The 16,157-nt window shown below is 37.1% G+C and overlaps 1 protein-coding gene across 5 annotated transcripts in view; it reads left to right on the forward strand.

Moving 5' to 3' along the window:
* Positions 1-16,157, forward strand: part of nckap1 (NCK-associated protein 1) — a 67,480-nt gene that overhangs the window by 27,143 nt on the left and 24,180 nt on the right. For all 5 annotated transcript variants that reach the window (XM_004917909.4, XM_002932013.5, XM_004917910.4 and 2 more), the window contains 11 exons: positions 1,152-1,208; positions 2,451-2,593; positions 3,438-3,528; positions 4,746-4,883; positions 6,058-6,106; positions 7,497-7,653; positions 9,914-9,970; positions 10,614-10,710; positions 11,757-11,863; positions 13,564-13,696; positions 14,272-14,353. In XM_004917909.4, coding sequence (XP_004917966.1) covers positions 1,152-1,208; positions 2,451-2,593; positions 3,438-3,528; positions 4,746-4,883; positions 6,058-6,106; positions 7,497-7,653; positions 9,914-9,970; positions 10,614-10,710; positions 11,757-11,863; positions 13,564-13,696; positions 14,272-14,353 — 1,111 coding nt within the window. The remainder of the gene's footprint in view (positions 1-1,151; positions 1,209-2,450; positions 2,594-3,437; positions 3,529-4,745; positions 4,884-6,057; positions 6,107-7,496; positions 7,654-9,913; positions 9,971-10,613; positions 10,711-11,756; positions 11,864-13,563; positions 13,697-14,271; positions 14,354-16,157) is intronic.

A 16,157-nucleotide genomic window follows, 5' to 3' on the forward strand; every position in this document is an offset into this window, starting at 1 on the left:
GAAGTCTGCCCTTTTCTGTGAGTTGCTTTGTGGTCAATCTTTTTCTATAAAAAAAACCACATTTGGATGTGGTAGTTAAATTGATTTTTTTAAATAAGCATTTCCCAATTAGCCCCTTCAATATAATACATTCCCCTTTATTATTTGTTTACCTGTTTTCTATATTATATTTTTTTTTAAAAAAACTTTCAGTTCAGGAGCTTTACAGCCTGGTGTTTAGTTATTTAGTTGTAGAGCGTTGGAAAAAGAAGGCTTATAATTCAAAAACCATAACAAATAAATAATGAAGACTATTTGAAAAGATGCTTAGAATATGTCATTACATAACATACTAAAAGTTAGCTTTAAGTTAACTGTGTTTAAGTTAACTGAGTTTAAGTTTTACTGTGTTATAGATTTGCTTGTTTGGTGAGCAAATCTTTCCACTGATATGCCCACCTTGGATTGGCGATATCATGCTAATGTGATCATTTGGCCCTAGGGCCAAATGATTGCGTTAAAATGTAAAGGATATGAAAAGTTGGAGCTAGGGCTGCGTTAAGGAGCCGATGCAGTCCCAGATTCAATTAAAATATCAAACCTGTCTGGAACGATTTTCTGCCAGATACGTATTGGGTAGGGCAGTCGGGGGTTACCATACACAGGCAGATAAGCCAAATCGGTATAAATGGCTCAAATCAGCGGCTGAATTCTGCCCCTGTATGGCCACCTTTATTTGCAGTTTTGTGGGATTGCATAGGCATCTGTTGCTTAGGGGATGTGCAGCTTCCGGTTTCTTTTTGCCGTTCTGCTGTTCCATGCTGATGGGCTGAATGATCAGAAGGGAGTCATGCACATGAACAGCTGGTGCTCCAAATACTTGGATATTGTGAAGAATTGCCAATTGCATGACTACTTTAGTGAGCACACATTTAAGAGCCTTGCTCACCATCAACTGTGCACACCTTCATTATTTCTTTGATTATATAACTGCAAATGGAAAGGAGAAACAGCCCCAGAGTTTCTAATTCACAGCTGTAGGAAAATGAGAATGATATAGCCCGGTTATGGATATTTTCGTTGCACCAAGCTCCTTTTGTACGGGTGCTAAAGTTTATATGTAGAAAGACAACCAATCAGAAATTGCATTGATGTTTTTTTTATTTTGCCAGGATCATGTATGTGAGCTGCTAAACACTATTGATGTCTGCCAGGTCTTCTTTGATATTGTAAGTAAATAAAATGGACAAATCTATACACAAAATTACCATCAAATACCTGTGAAATCTGGTTTGACTTTTATGAAGTATAGCTGCTGTGTACTTGCCTCCTATTTTCTTAATTTTCTGAAACTAACAGCCTATTTTCTTATTTATATTCTTTGTTTGCCATTGTTTCTACATTGTTTCTATATTTACTACTCTTTGATGCAAAGATATTCATTTAGAGAATGCAAATCTAGGGTAGCACAAGGTAGCAGATAAAGGGGACGACTTGTGTACCTGTCACATCTGTCATCTCAGTTTTATTTATTTATATATTTTATGTAAGCACGTCTTCATAAAAATATAAATAAGTTAAATAAATTTCCACTACATATATAGTTTCTATTCTAACCAATTGTAAGTAGTACAAAAGGTTTTATTTTAGAATGTTGGCGGCTATGCATATGTATAAGAGATGGCATACTTTGTGTAGGAATCTTTCCTAGTGCCTCCTAGATTTATTTTACTCCATGTACACACAAACACACACACCAGCTTTTTTCTACTAACTAATTCTGTTAAGGCCTATGGTGTATACAGCATCTTGATCTTCAGTATTTGTGGCCGGGTCAAAATTCTGCTTAATATCAGGATCCATTTCTGTAGAGTGTGATTTTGAGTGCATCCCATTAAAGTGACCTTGTGGTATTTAATATTTGCCACAAGTAACAGCAATCAAAATGGCTTGTGTTTCATATATCTAAGGGCCTAAAAAACCTGTGGTGATGTAAATAATTTGTGCATAATTAATGGTTTCCCTTCAATATGTACCTCTTTTACTCTATGCAGCATCACTAGAGATTCTTTGTGGCATGTATGGGTTAACTACTTCTGCTTACCCATAACCTCTTACTTGAATAATGTCCTGGCATAAAGAACCCTTTGGTAATAGTGTGAGTAGTTAATGCATAAACTTCTTAATGGTAATTTAAATAAATTGGTCATGATTAATTTCCTGACAGTAATACACAAGCTAATGGCCATTGTTTGGGAGGACGAATGCAGAACATTACACCCTTTGCATTATAGTTAAGCAGTGTCTCTGTATTCACTGTTCTTGCAAAATATGCTCCTGAAAGGTCTCTTCTCCCAATTTCTAAGCAGTAGGGCGGTGTCTATGAAATGTGGTTTTTCCATGGCTTCATTAAACATGAGATTTCTGAATTATAAACAGTCTTTTTCTTATTTTGTTTTTTTCCCCCACAGACGGTTAACTTTGATTTAACAAAGAACTATCTAGATCTGATTGTAACCTACACAACACTAATGATAATGCTTTCTCGGATTGAGGAGAGAAAAGCAATTATAGGACTCTACAACTACTCTCATGAAATGACCCATGGGGCAAGGTAATGTTTTATTTATGCTTTATTATACAGCATACTTGCAGTTCATGTTATCACCAGAAAGTCATTCCTATATTTAAAGTAATGCCTAAAAGTTGTCTTCCAGTAGACTCAACAGCGATAAGTAATATAGCAGTTAAGTAAAAGAGTTTGAGTCTCTAAATGGAAATTTGCTTTAAAGGGCCAGTTAACTTTTAGTATGCCATGGACTGATATTCTAAAGGTGCCCATACACCTTGGCGATGTTGCCAAGTGAGCGGATCTTCTCCCGATATCCCCCACCTACGGGTGAATCCAGGCTAATTCAATCATTTGGACCTTGGGTCAAACAATCGAATTATAACGACAGGTATAGGCAAAGTCAGTCCGGGGACCGCATCAACGAGCTGACTCGGTTTCCGATCCGACTAGATTTTTTAACCTGCCCGATCGGCTGATTTCAGGCCAGATATCGGTCGGGCAGGCTCGTCGGTAGTGCCCAAACATGGGCTGATTAGCTGCCGAATTTGTCTAAGGGACCGATATCGGCAGCTAGAATCGGCCCGTGTATGGGGACCTTTAGGCAGTTAGAAATTGGTCTTTAAATGTTATTTTTGTTGTGGTTTTTGGGGTTATGTTTAAGTAGACTTGTGCTTCCCTGTGGCGGCACTTTCTGACATTTATCGTCGTATGGCAGGTCTAGTATGCCAGCTGCATACTGGAGTATTTATAGGAAAGCTCTAGTGGTTTAAGATGACAGTGCACATTAAAAATGGAACTGAGTGGGGAGCCGGTAAAATTCAGAGCTAAATTTAATTTTTTTGAAAGATTTCCCTTTAAACACATGCTTGCTTATCCTGTTATCTAGTGATCGGGAATATCCTCGGCTTGGACAGATGATCGTTGACTATGAAAACCCTTTGAAGAAAATGATGGAGGAGTTTGTTCCCCATAGTAAGGTAAATACTAGAAATAGTTATAGTGCTGATGGGTAATCAGCTTCTCCCAAGATGTTTCTGTGTTATAACTTGCAGCATCCTACCAACAGCCACAGGCTTTGCTGTAAGAATAGATACCACCATAAACGTGGATTTATTGGATAATTATTCAAAAAATGCAACAACAACGCTGTTACAATTGCTCTGTATACAACAATAAAGATATTGTTGAAATACAATAAAAAATTATTCATAAAATGCTCTTTGCATTGTGAAAGCAAATGCAAGTCCAAAATACTTACCAGTTGACATTGATTGAAAATGTTTAATGGTTTTTAAAGTCAATTGTAGTCAAAATCAGACCCAGAAAACAGTGAAAATAAATCTGCTTTCGGTAACATTTATATTTACAAATAACTGTAAAACTATTCCAAATTTATATATTAGGGAGTTGCTTAGAATTACATTTGCATTCATTATGCAAAGAAAAATAACTGTGCAAGTTCTTAGAACACAAGCTGTCTAATTTTTCCAAATACAAATAAACACATTATGTAAGGTGAAAGAAATCAGGTGACCTGTATCATGAGAATGAATCATTATCATCTTTGTATAGAGGTGTTCAGGCATTTTTTGTAGAAGGCTAATTTTTTGTTGGCCACCCTGGACCCTTTGTCATATTAAAGGAGAAGGAAAGGCTAATAGAGTTAATCTCAAGCTGCAGGCAAACCTTCAGTTGTCTCAATAGTGCCCTTAAGTCTCCCCATATTTCTCCCGTTCAGTTGATCAGAAGCCTCATAGAAGAAAAACCGCTGAGCTCTGTAAAGAAAGTTCCCATAATGCCTCACTCCTGCACGGAGACCTGTGTACATGCTCAGTTTGTAAGACTATGAGGAAGCTTCCTGCTGATTGGCTCAGATCCACATTCCTAAGGGGGGGGAGTGAGTTCTTAGCATTCTTGAGGGAGTGGGGAGCAGGAGAGCGCTGCGTATCTCTGAACAGGAAAACAGAGCCAACAAATCTTTTGACATTGGACTCATTGCAGTGTTTCTATGAGTGCTTATGGCTGTATTTACATAGACCTCTCTGATAAAGCTTACATTTTGGGTCTCCCAGTGGTAGCGAGGGGGCTGAGGACTGCTATTTGGGAAGTTCTAATATATTCGTTATATCTGATTATAAAGTTAAAATTGTCCAATAGATGGTGAATGTTACTTGTCTGTGCTTATTGTTTTTAGTCTCTATCAGATGCCCTAATATCACTGCAAATGGTTTATCCACGAAGGAATCTTTCAGCTGAGCAGTGGCGAAATGCTCAACTTCTAAGTCTCATCAGTGCTCCTAGTACAATGCTAAACCCAGCACAATCGGACACGGTATAGTTCTCTGTTTTGTACGACTTCTCTCTATCCTGACCTACAACTGCTCTACATACCCTCCACTCTACCTTGTTATTTGTCTATGTATCTCTTACAAGGAGCTAATTCTTTAAAAATAAGGGAACAACACACGCACACAATTTTTTTCTTTTTAGCTTATTTAGCTATTTCCTGAGGTACTAATAAAAACTCCTAACAGTATATTATAGTTTTTGTGGTGTATTCTAGAAATTTGCAAAACATTGGGATCTTGTTGGTCCAGAATATTTTGAAAACAAAACAGATTTAACTTCCTGATGACTGTGGAAAAACTTTCCAGTCTGCCATTTTAGTCTTGTTGCCAGTTACTGTGGCATTAATACCATTTATTTAGTGTGTTTTTTAAAGGAAATAGATGAAAACTCCCTACCTATGCAGGGTTATCTTTCTCTTAAAGAATACATTTTTATGTTTTATTTGTTAGTATAGCTGTGAAGTTGTTTCTGATTCCACTTTCTGGTTTCAGCTATGCAGATGACTCCATTGTTTATTATCTGACCACATCTTCCTATTCTGCCCTCCTGTAATACTGTAATTCCCCTTACTAGAAGTCAGCAAATGTGACCTAGTAAGGCAGGTTGCTGAAAATCTATTGTAGCAAAAAGATCATGTAGAGCTGTATGTACAACTCGTATGTTTTCTTATAGGAGTGATACCATAAACTATAGGTGTTCTCTAATTGTAATCTTAACTCATGTTTTATTGTTAGGGGTCTATTAAAGTATCATAAGAAGGGAAGCATGGTGTATTTCAGATCACATAGTATCAGCATTCATATTTAGACTTTGGGATATGTAGTTATGTGAGCAAAGTTTACCCTGCCGGGGTAACCCAAATCAGCTAACATGGTGTTTGCTTTAACCATTTAGCTGCACTAGAACAGCAAACGCTTACTGCTGTTTCTTTGCTATAAGTTACAGTACAGGGTTAATAATGCCTACATTACTACATAACCTTCATGGTCCACAGACTTTGCTTTGTGCAAACACCTGGTAGTTCAGATACCCTTAAAATCTGAAGCTGCAAAATCCTTTTGTACTGTATTTTTTTCTTCTAACAAATTGGCTAAAACTGTAGCTATAGATATGCTCTTTTAGCATGTATGTAAATTACTTTTTGTTTGGTTAAACAGATGCCATGCGAGTACCTTTCGCTTGATGCAATGGAGAAGTGGATTATTTGTAAGTATTCTGTTAATAAATGTCATTGTGCCTCATTGTAAAATGAGCTTCATGTTGCATCCCTGCCATGTGCAAGCATGTTGCTGGTTTAATTGCTATGATATATAGAAGTGACTAGGCAAAGCTATTTATATGCTGTCTGCCTCTGCCCTCTTGATGGATGGGGATTTTCCCAGATAATAATGTTGGCTTTCATTTTTATTTTTTTAATGGTGGTAATTTATCATTTTCTTTGCTTTCCAAATAAAGAAAATGTTGCTGTTGTGTGTCGCTAGGAAGTTTAGGCTAACAAATGAATGTTAAATTATGATTTGGGTACATTTTCTGTAGCAGTTAATTATGGAAAGCAGCCATTTATTACACTAAGGCTAAGTGCACACAGCGTTTGCTCGCTTCTCTCAGCCTCAGACCAATAGCCGCTAAAGTTCTTTTAAGAGAAATGAGAAATTTATAAGAGTAAAAAATGCACAGTTTCTAAAAAGCTTCTAATTTAACTTAATATGATACAAATCTTAAAAATTTAAAAGACTAGCAATCCAAATATGCAGTAGTGGTCAGTATTACGTTAAGGGACAGATTTATCAAAGTGTGAGTTTAGAGCTTAAAACATAAAAACTCACCCATGGTCTACTGATTCCTATGGGATTTTTAGAAGCATATTTATGGTGAACTTTAATCCATTGACAAATACACTTCTAAGTGATTTCTGACGCTGGTCTGTTATCTAAATTAAACAGCCCATTTGTTGAGTACAGATTCCCCACCCAGACGTTTCCCCTCTTACCTAATGTTTTACTACCAAGTAGGAATGCACCAAATCTAGGATTCAGTTTGGGATTCCGGCTTTTTGTGCAGGATTTGGATTCGGCCGAATCCACGGTCATGGCTGAACTGAATCCGAATCCTAAAGATTACGTGACTTTTTGTCATGTAAACATGGAAGTTAAAAAATTTTAGCCACACGAAGGGCACTCTGACATTTGACCCTTCCAGAACTTAATTAGCATATGCTAATTTGGATTCAGTTCAGTATTCACCCGAATCCTTTCCAAAGGATTCTGGGGTTCGGCCGAATTCGAAAAAGTGGATTCGGTGGATCCCTACTACCAAAGACCCATCATGTTCCAATAGATGCTCCCTGCTTCTTTGGTTTTTAAAAATTACTGATTAGATTGGATTTGAGTGAAAATGCTTCAGCATTTACTACAAGCCACTGATAGCATAGAAATGGCCAGGCAGCTGCTGCTTTCAATAACAATAAAATAGAGAACTTTTGCAATCATTGTATATTGCAAAGTTACTTAGAATTATTGTAATTTTAATACACTGTAGTGAGTTTTTTTCACATTTGGAAATAACATTTGACAGAGCATTCATTTTTTTTTTCTAGTTGGATTTATTTTGTGCCATGGAATACTCAACACTGATGCTACAGCATTGAATCTTTGGAAGCTCGCCCTTCAGAGCAGTTCATGTCTCTGTCTTTACAGAGATGAAGTTTTTCATATCCACAAGGCAGCAGAAGATCTGTTCGTCAACATTAGAGGGTACTTGTGATGTAGCCTAGATATTCTTCTCCTTTGGTCAGCTAGAATAAAATGTCAGCTGCTTTTTATATGAATTTATATTAATTCTTTATAGTGTGTTGTAATATTTTTTTTCCTTCTATGAAATAACAAGACAAATCCTTGCAGTTGGTTTTAAGGATGTAATGTAATAAAAGGCACTAAGTTTGCCCAGCAGTAGTAACCCATAGCAACCAATCAACAGGTAGCATTTACTGATGGCCTGTTTAAAAACAAACATCTGGTTGCTATGGGTTACTGCTTCTGGGCAAACATAGCACCTTTTATTACATAGGGGGGTAAGTGTCCTGGCACACTTGCCATTTTGATCACGGCTACTTGTTGTGGTGAGCGAAACACTACTACTTTATTTGAAAATCTTTAAACAAGTTTAATGCACCAGAATGTCTTTCAAAGGTTTGTAACTACTTCAGTGTTACCTAGACCTTGCTGGGGGATTCATTGCATGAAAGATGAAATTTTCAAGCTTCAGTTTAATTTTTTAAAATTTTAAACAGGTGCAGAATAATAGTGGTAGCATCGTGCCAAAGCACTGCTTCTTGTTAAAAGGAAGAATGGAGGTTCTACATACAGGAACCTGTTTTCTGTTTGAAACACCATAATAAAACTATAGTAATTCTGAGTTTTTGTGCTTGAAATTTAAATATTAAAAGGCAACATTTTTGTGCAATATATATTGCTCCGTAAAATACTGTTTCAATATGCTTTATATCCAGCCATATTTTCAAAGTTAAATCTCAGCTGTTACAAGATGGATGTATATGCTATGTTTATTAAACCCACCCAAGGAGAAGATAGATGACATAAAAACAAATGAAAATTGTACTTGCAGTTGTATAATATGAAGCACTCACCTTGGATCTAAAGACAAGGAGTAGTAGCCAGTTGTTTGCAGAAATCCAGGGAGCTGTTTAAAATACATCCAGTTATGAACAGCACTAACAATTAATCAACATTAATTCACATAATTGGCACAGACCAGGATAGCAATGTTTCAGGTCTACATTGACGCTTTGTCAAGCTAACAAAGGGTCAATGTAGACCTGAAACATTGCTATCCTGTTCTGTGCCAATTATGTGAATTAATGTTGATTAATTTTGTTAGTGCTGTTCATAATTGGATAACTTGGTCTTGTGAGGTGAACACAGAGGAATGTGTACCCAGAGAAAGATTGGAATCCAGTTTGGTGCAGACTACAGTGTTTGTTTAAAATACATAAAATATATTTTACCGTGTGGTGTAAAGGTTCATGAAAAATTAGGGACACTTCTAAGGGCCAAGAACACAGGGTGATTAGTCACTGCGGCTAAAAAAAACAAAAAAAAAAAACTCTGTAGCGGCGACTAATTGCAGCTATTTTAACTGCTATAGATTAATATACGAGTCAACGCAACTAATCGTTCATAGTTTACGGTGTGGTTAATAGTCACTGCAACTTTTTCAAGGTTTTTTTTTTTCTTTTAATTGCCACGTGTGTCTTTGTCCTAATATATGCATGGTTCTGGGCTGCGATTGCAAAACTATTGGAGTAATCTTCTTGAATTGTGCCTTATTTAGACCCCACATTAGAGTTTACCTATTCTGATACTCTAATGTGGGGTCTAAATCTTTGGCAAGGTCACCAAATTAGTGGATCTTTCTCAGATATCCCCACCTCGAGGTGCCAAAACCTTTAGATCACATTGACCGGATACAGGCATCTGAAGCGAGGACCGCATAATCCAGCTTATGTGCCCCTCACCCTGACCTGCAATTTTTAAACCTGCTTGATCGACATCTGGCTATTTTCACCGAGATATCACTGGATATCTGGGCCTATTGATGGGCTTCATACACAGGCTGATAAGCTGCCAACACTGTTCGTATGCAACTTTTATCAGCCTGTGTATGGCCGCTAAGTACAAGTTTTGAGTGGTACAAGTGTTGTGTTAGGCTGTAGATTCTATGGGAATCTCTACAATACTGAAAATAGTCAAGTAATTTTCATTTACAGCAGACATTATTTGTTAATATGCAGCTGCAATTTTTATTTTGTATCCTTTTTCTTTTGCTGCAACTGACAATATATTTTATGCTCTTACAAACAGATATTTTTAAAAAATGTGAAATATGGCATACAACATATGTACACATTTAAGCCTTAAAACAAGTTAATGCAGTAAGATTTTCCTCTAAATAGACTTTTTCTATAAAATATCTACTTTTTTTTTTTTATTCCAGCTACAACAAAAGGATAAATGACATCAGGGAGTGTAAAGAGAATGCAGTATCACATGCGTAAGTAATATTTCTTTACTACTGTTATGTATCCTTGTGTAGACATAGGTCTGCCTTCATGAATTTTTTGTGTGTGCGCAAATTCATAGTGTTAATTACTCATTAAGTATGTTTTATGTTAACTTAATTATCAAATATAATACTTTTTGTGTAGCTTTCTCTTAGGCATCAGAAGTCTATTCTTTATATACAAATCTCTTTTGGTATAGTCCAGTGAAAAGACATATAAATAAATAAAACTGTTCTAATGATGTTGGACCCCACCTTAATATTTTCTAGTGATAGTTTGTGCAGTGACAGGCTGAGTATGTTTATAGGAACAGCTATAAAGCCTAAAGGATTAGGAGTGGAAAATTGTACAGAAGTGCAATTTGTCTTCTAGCGTAAAGAGCGGTTCTTTAAATGTTTATGAGGCAGTCAGCACAAGGTCAATGCTGGAGCAAAAAATCTAGGGAAGGCGAATAACTAATGGAATTGTAGTTGAATTTTTTACATTTATTCCTAGGAAGTCATAGTAAGGGTGTAGTTGAACAGCAGGTGATCATTGTTTAGTGACGTGGTCACTTCTGGCTGCAACAGCAATAGCCCTCCATTCTTATAAAAATATTTAATTTTTTTCTGTTTTTTCTTTTTCTCTTTTAAGAGGAGCAACACACAGAGAAAGGCGCAAATTTTTAAGGTCTGCTTTGAAAGAACTTGCTACTGTACTCGCTGATCAGCCAGGCCTTCTGGGTCCCAAAGTAAGTCAAATGACTGGGGAAGTTATGAGGATTTTATGTACATTAAGGATAATGTCACACAAGGAAATTTGTTAGACTGCAATTCAACTAATGGAGCTCTCTCCAATCTCATGCCATTGTGCACTACTATAGTCAAAGCATAGGTTAATCTGGTGGTCACATAATTTTCAGGTGACCGTTGTACAGTTGCTTGCTTTACTGGTCTCAGTCATAATTTCCCTCAGTGAAAACAATTTATAAACAATACATGTTTCCTGTGATTGAATTTTAGATATTCATTTATTAATTCATAAAGAAACTAACATTATAAACTAGCTCTAGGAATTACACAAAATGTTGCCCTTTAACTAAAAGTTACTCTATATTTTGCTCTATAATTTAAAAACAATACATTTCATGACGTTTGCTACAGGATGGATGTCTAGTCTAAGCCAACTAAAAGAAGCAGTTGATTTAGTGGCAGGTAGTACCTGTGTAACCAACTTGTTTCTGGTGACTAATGGAAAATTAATGTGATATTTCCTACAAAAAATAATGTGCAGTTCTCATGGATTTACATGCAAACAAATGGAGAGAATGACCTATAGTAAATAATATGCTTGTATCTAGTGTGAATAAGCAAATACTTCCATGAGATTTGAGTCGGGGTACCAGGTGGGCAATCCATAGCTTCCATTTTATCTCGTGTTAGTAGGTGATTTAGTTGCTATGGGTTAGTGATTTTGATCAGGGATGCTATTTACTGTGCTCATAATCATTCCTTGTATAAAACTGCAACTACTTTTCAGCTATCCAAAGAAATGCAACCATGCCTTCATTCCAGTTTAAGAGGGAGCAAAATTACAAATGTGGAATGAGAAAAATAAATCATGTATAGCAATTTTTAGAGGAACAGCAATAATTTTGTTTCCTTGTGTACGAAAAGTCTTTTATACTTCAAAACTGAACTTCTTTCCTTTTATCAGTTTTACTGTTACTAACATTACTAACACAGATATGAGCAATATGCTTGCCTGTTTATTACTATATGTTTTCTCCCTCCTTAGGCACTTTTTGTATTCATGGCATTATCGTTTGCCCGTGATGAAATAATATGGCTACTTCGTCATGCAGACAACATTCCAAAGAAGGTCGCAGATGACTTCATGGATAAGTGAGTTGTGTTGTTATTTCTTGAGTACTTTAAGTGTTAAAAATACTGGGGCCTTTAGGCTAATTCCACACGGGCATATTCTCGGCAAGCCGAAAAACGCTTGCCAAGAATACGCCCCGCTACTGTCAATGTATCCTACATTGTGCCTGCACCCGAACGAATAGAATACACTCAGGTGCAGGCACATGTAGCCGGCTACATGTGCCTGCACCCGACCGTATTCCATTCATTCGGGTGCAGGCAGGCCGAAAATACACCCCGTACACAAAGTGTGGCAAATAGCCTTAACTACAGTAATTGAATTGCTTGTGTACAGGAAAAAAATGGATTTTAGTATGAAATAAAAAAAAAAAATGTTTTTTTTTAATGTAAAAAAGTCAGACAAAAGCTGTAAAATTGGCAGTATGTGTGTGTGGATAAGATGACAGGATGGCCCTCTTTTGGTTTTAAAGGTGGCCATACATGGCTCAATTGAGAACACTCTCTGGCCAGAACAGATTCACAGAGGCATGCAAAAAGGTGTCACCTACACAATATGGCAACCTTTCTATACCTTTTTGTATGTAGCTCAGTGTGTAATGTACAAAGAGCATCTGCCATTGTACTATGCACTGGGCTTTTAAACTTTCCCTGTTTCAAACCAACCAATGTACTTTGAAATCTGTTTGGATCAGCAGGCCACCACATGTTTGTCTTTATCTTTAGTTTGGCAAAAAATTGAATAAAGTGCTTGTGTCTTGGGTGGGGTGGCAGTGCTTATTATTAGCCAATTGATTTATTGTATTTTACTCCTCTTTTAGCCATTATACCAACTGCACCAAAATGAATAATACTAATATTAAAAATTACTAATACGGCTACTACCTACTTTTTGTGTAATTTGCTAAAATTATGAAGTATGTCCATATATTAGAAACAATCCCATTAACTCCATTAAATCCCATTTTGTTTGTATTACCAACTTCAACTGTTTAGCTTTAGAAATTAAGTAAACCTTAAAAATAACTACCAAGTCTCTGATCTTCACCCCTTCTCCTGAGCTATAATGTTCTATTTTATCAGTGCACATTAATAGCATTGCAGTCGCTTCATGATGGCTTTCCAAATCTGGCAAATTTTTGACTCTTCTTTAATGGCCACAGCACCATTCTTCCCTCCTGCCCTTGCGGTATATGCACATCTTTAATGCATCCCCCTGTAAGCGCTGTTATAATTTACATAAATATTTAGGTGCTTATCTGAAATAGTCTTTATAGATGAAGAATATTTACTTGCTGTTCACAAAAATCTACTTTGCTAACAGAGCAGGGATTTTGTAAGGACATTGCATCTTGTGACCATAGAGACGGAATAACTAAATTCCCCCTCTGTTCGCAAACCAGATTATTGTGAACAAAAAAAAAAGCATGCGCACTCCATTACTGTTTCGTATGAGGAAGGCAGGTGACGGAAAAGGGGTAGAAAGTTTTGTACTTCAGGTAAATATATCTATATACCATGTTGTGTTTTAAATCCACCAGTTATAACATCATGATGTTTTAACACTTTTTAGGAACCAACTGCAAAAGAGTCTGCAGCAGCATGCGTAAATGTGTCTGTGTGTTTATTCAAATTTTCACTGGATTTATTAAAAGCATAACTATAATTTTATGAATTCTTACTGACTAATCGTTGCTGTTTTTGCTTGTTTTTTTGTATAGGCACATCGCTGAGCTCATATTTTATATGGAAGAACTGCGAGCGCATGTACGGAAGTATGGGCCTGTGATGCAGAGATACTATGTGCAGTACCTGTCTGGCTTTGATGCAGTTGTACTAAATGAGCTAGTGCAGGTAAGAGATTTCTCTTTGTATATCACTGCTTTCCTGTAACAGAATTCAGTATTTTTACCATTCATATTAATGAAATGTGAGAAGTCATGGCAACAAAATGCCAATTATGGAAGCATTGGGCGTACTACATCTGATGTGGTCCTTGCTGAGATACCTGCCTGAGTACAATTTTTAATTAAGATGTTAAACTGCTCACAATTGGACCTTCTAGTTGAGATGCTGTTTGGTTCCAAGGACCAGCTGAATACATGAATGCAGTGAAGGATTCACAGAGCAGCATTTTATGAACACTAGATGGCCCTCCAATGCATTTCTTTCATCAAATACACAAAATGTAATTTTGTTTTATCAAATAAAACAAATATAATATTGATTCACTAAATCTATATGCATTAAAAATTTGATTGTGTACTTTGGCACCAACTTTCATGTTCTAACACAGGAAGCTTTACATTTTTTTTAATGTTTTTCTTGTTTAGTGCTATCATGTTGCAACAGATTTTCAGATATGAGCAGCATTTTTAGATGTTGATAATGTGCATAACTAACTAACTAACTACTTTGTGTTCTTATAGAATCTTTCTGTGTGCCCTGAGGATGAATCAATTATAATGTCTTCATTCGTAAATACAATGACCTCCTTGAGTGTAAAACAAGGTAAGGTGCATTTTGTATGACTTGCTTGCCAATATTTTGTATAGTTTTGCTCTGTTTGCTTTCTGCATATTAAACCCATTATGTAAAATGTAAGCTCTTACTGTGCATTATTCTGTTGTCCTTTACATTTGTCCTAATAGAATAAGATACCTGTATGTGTTTATAGTGGGTCTGGGTGTGACTGGGACAGATTGGGGGCATGATCTAAAACATTTTGATTTTCCATGACCTCCCTCCAGAATCCACTTACTGATAAAATCACCCTTATTTCCACAGGTAGGAGAACTTATTGCTAGTTATAAAAGATCCAATTCTATTTAACCGTCCAAGTCACACTTTCCTTTAGTTTTTCTGCTGATTGAGATGGGGAACATTGGGTGCCTTTATTTAAAAGCATATACAGTGGCTTGCAAAAGTATTCGGCCCCCTTGAACTTTTTCACATTTTGTCACATTACAGCCACAAACATGAATCAATTTTATTGGAATTCCACGTGAAAGACCAATACAAAGTGGTGTACATGTTAGAAGTGGAACGAAAATCATACATGATTCCAAACATTTTTTACAAATAAATAACTGCAAAGTGGGGTGTGTGTAATTATTTAACCCCCTTTGGTCTGAGTGCAGTCAGTTGCCCATAGACATTGCCTGATGAGTGCTAATGACTAAATAGAGTGCACCTGTGTGTAATCTAATGTCAGTACAAATACAGCTGCTCTGTGACGGCCTCAGAGGTTGTCTAAGAGAATATTGGGAGCAACAACACCATGAAGTCCAAAGAACACACCAGACAGGTCAGGGATAAAGTTATTGAGAAATTTAAAGCAGGCTTAGGCTTACAAAAAGATTTCCAAAGCCTTGAACATCCCACGGAGCACTGTTCAAGCGATCATTCAGAAATGGAAGGAGTATGGCACAACTGTAAACCTACCAAGACAAGGCCGTCCACCTAAACCCACAGGTCGAACAAGGAGAGCGCTGATCAGAAATGCAGCCAAGAGGCCCATGGTGACTCTGGGGGAGCTGCAGAGATCTACAGCTCAGGTGGGGGAATCTGTCCATAGGACAACTATTAGTCGTGCATTGCACAAAGTTGGCCTTTATGGAAGAGTGGCAAGAAGAAAGCCATTGTTAACAGAAAACCATAAGAAGTCCCGTTTGCAGTTTGCCACAAGCCATGTGGGGGACACAGCAAACATGTGGAAGAAGGTGCTCAGGTCAGATGAGACCAAAATGGAACTTTTTGGCCAAAATGCAAAACGCTATGTGTGGCGGAAAACTAACACTGCACATCACTCTGAACACACCATCCCCACTGTCAAATATGGTGGTGGCAGCATCATGCTCTGGGGGTGCTTCTCTTCAGCAGGGACAGGGAAGCTGGTCAGAGTTGATGGGAAGATGGATGGAGCCAAATACAGGGCAATCTTGGAAGAAAACCTCTTGGAGTCTGCAAAACACTTGAGACTGGGGCGGAGGTTCACCTTCCAGCAGGACAACGACCCTAAACATAAAGCCAGGGCAACAATGGAATGGTTTAAAACAAAACATATCCATGTGTTAGAATGGCCCAGTCAAAGTCCAGATCTAAATCCAATGGAGAATCTGTGGCAAGATCTTAAAACTGCTGTTCACAAACGCTGTCCATCTAATCTGACTGAGCTGGAGCTGTTTTGCAAAGAAGAATGGGCAAGGATTTCAGTCTGTAGATGTGCAAAGCTGGTAGAGAACATACCCTAAAAGCCTGGCAGCTGTAATTGCAGCAAAAGGTGGTTCTACAAAGTATTGACTCAGGGGGCTGA

This window comes from Xenopus tropicalis, chromosome 9, assembly GCF_000004195.4.
Source record: "Xenopus tropicalis strain Nigerian chromosome 9, UCB_Xtro_10.0, whole genome shotgun sequence".
Classification (NCBI taxonomy): domain Eukaryota; kingdom Metazoa; phylum Chordata; class Amphibia; order Anura; family Pipidae; genus Xenopus; species Xenopus tropicalis.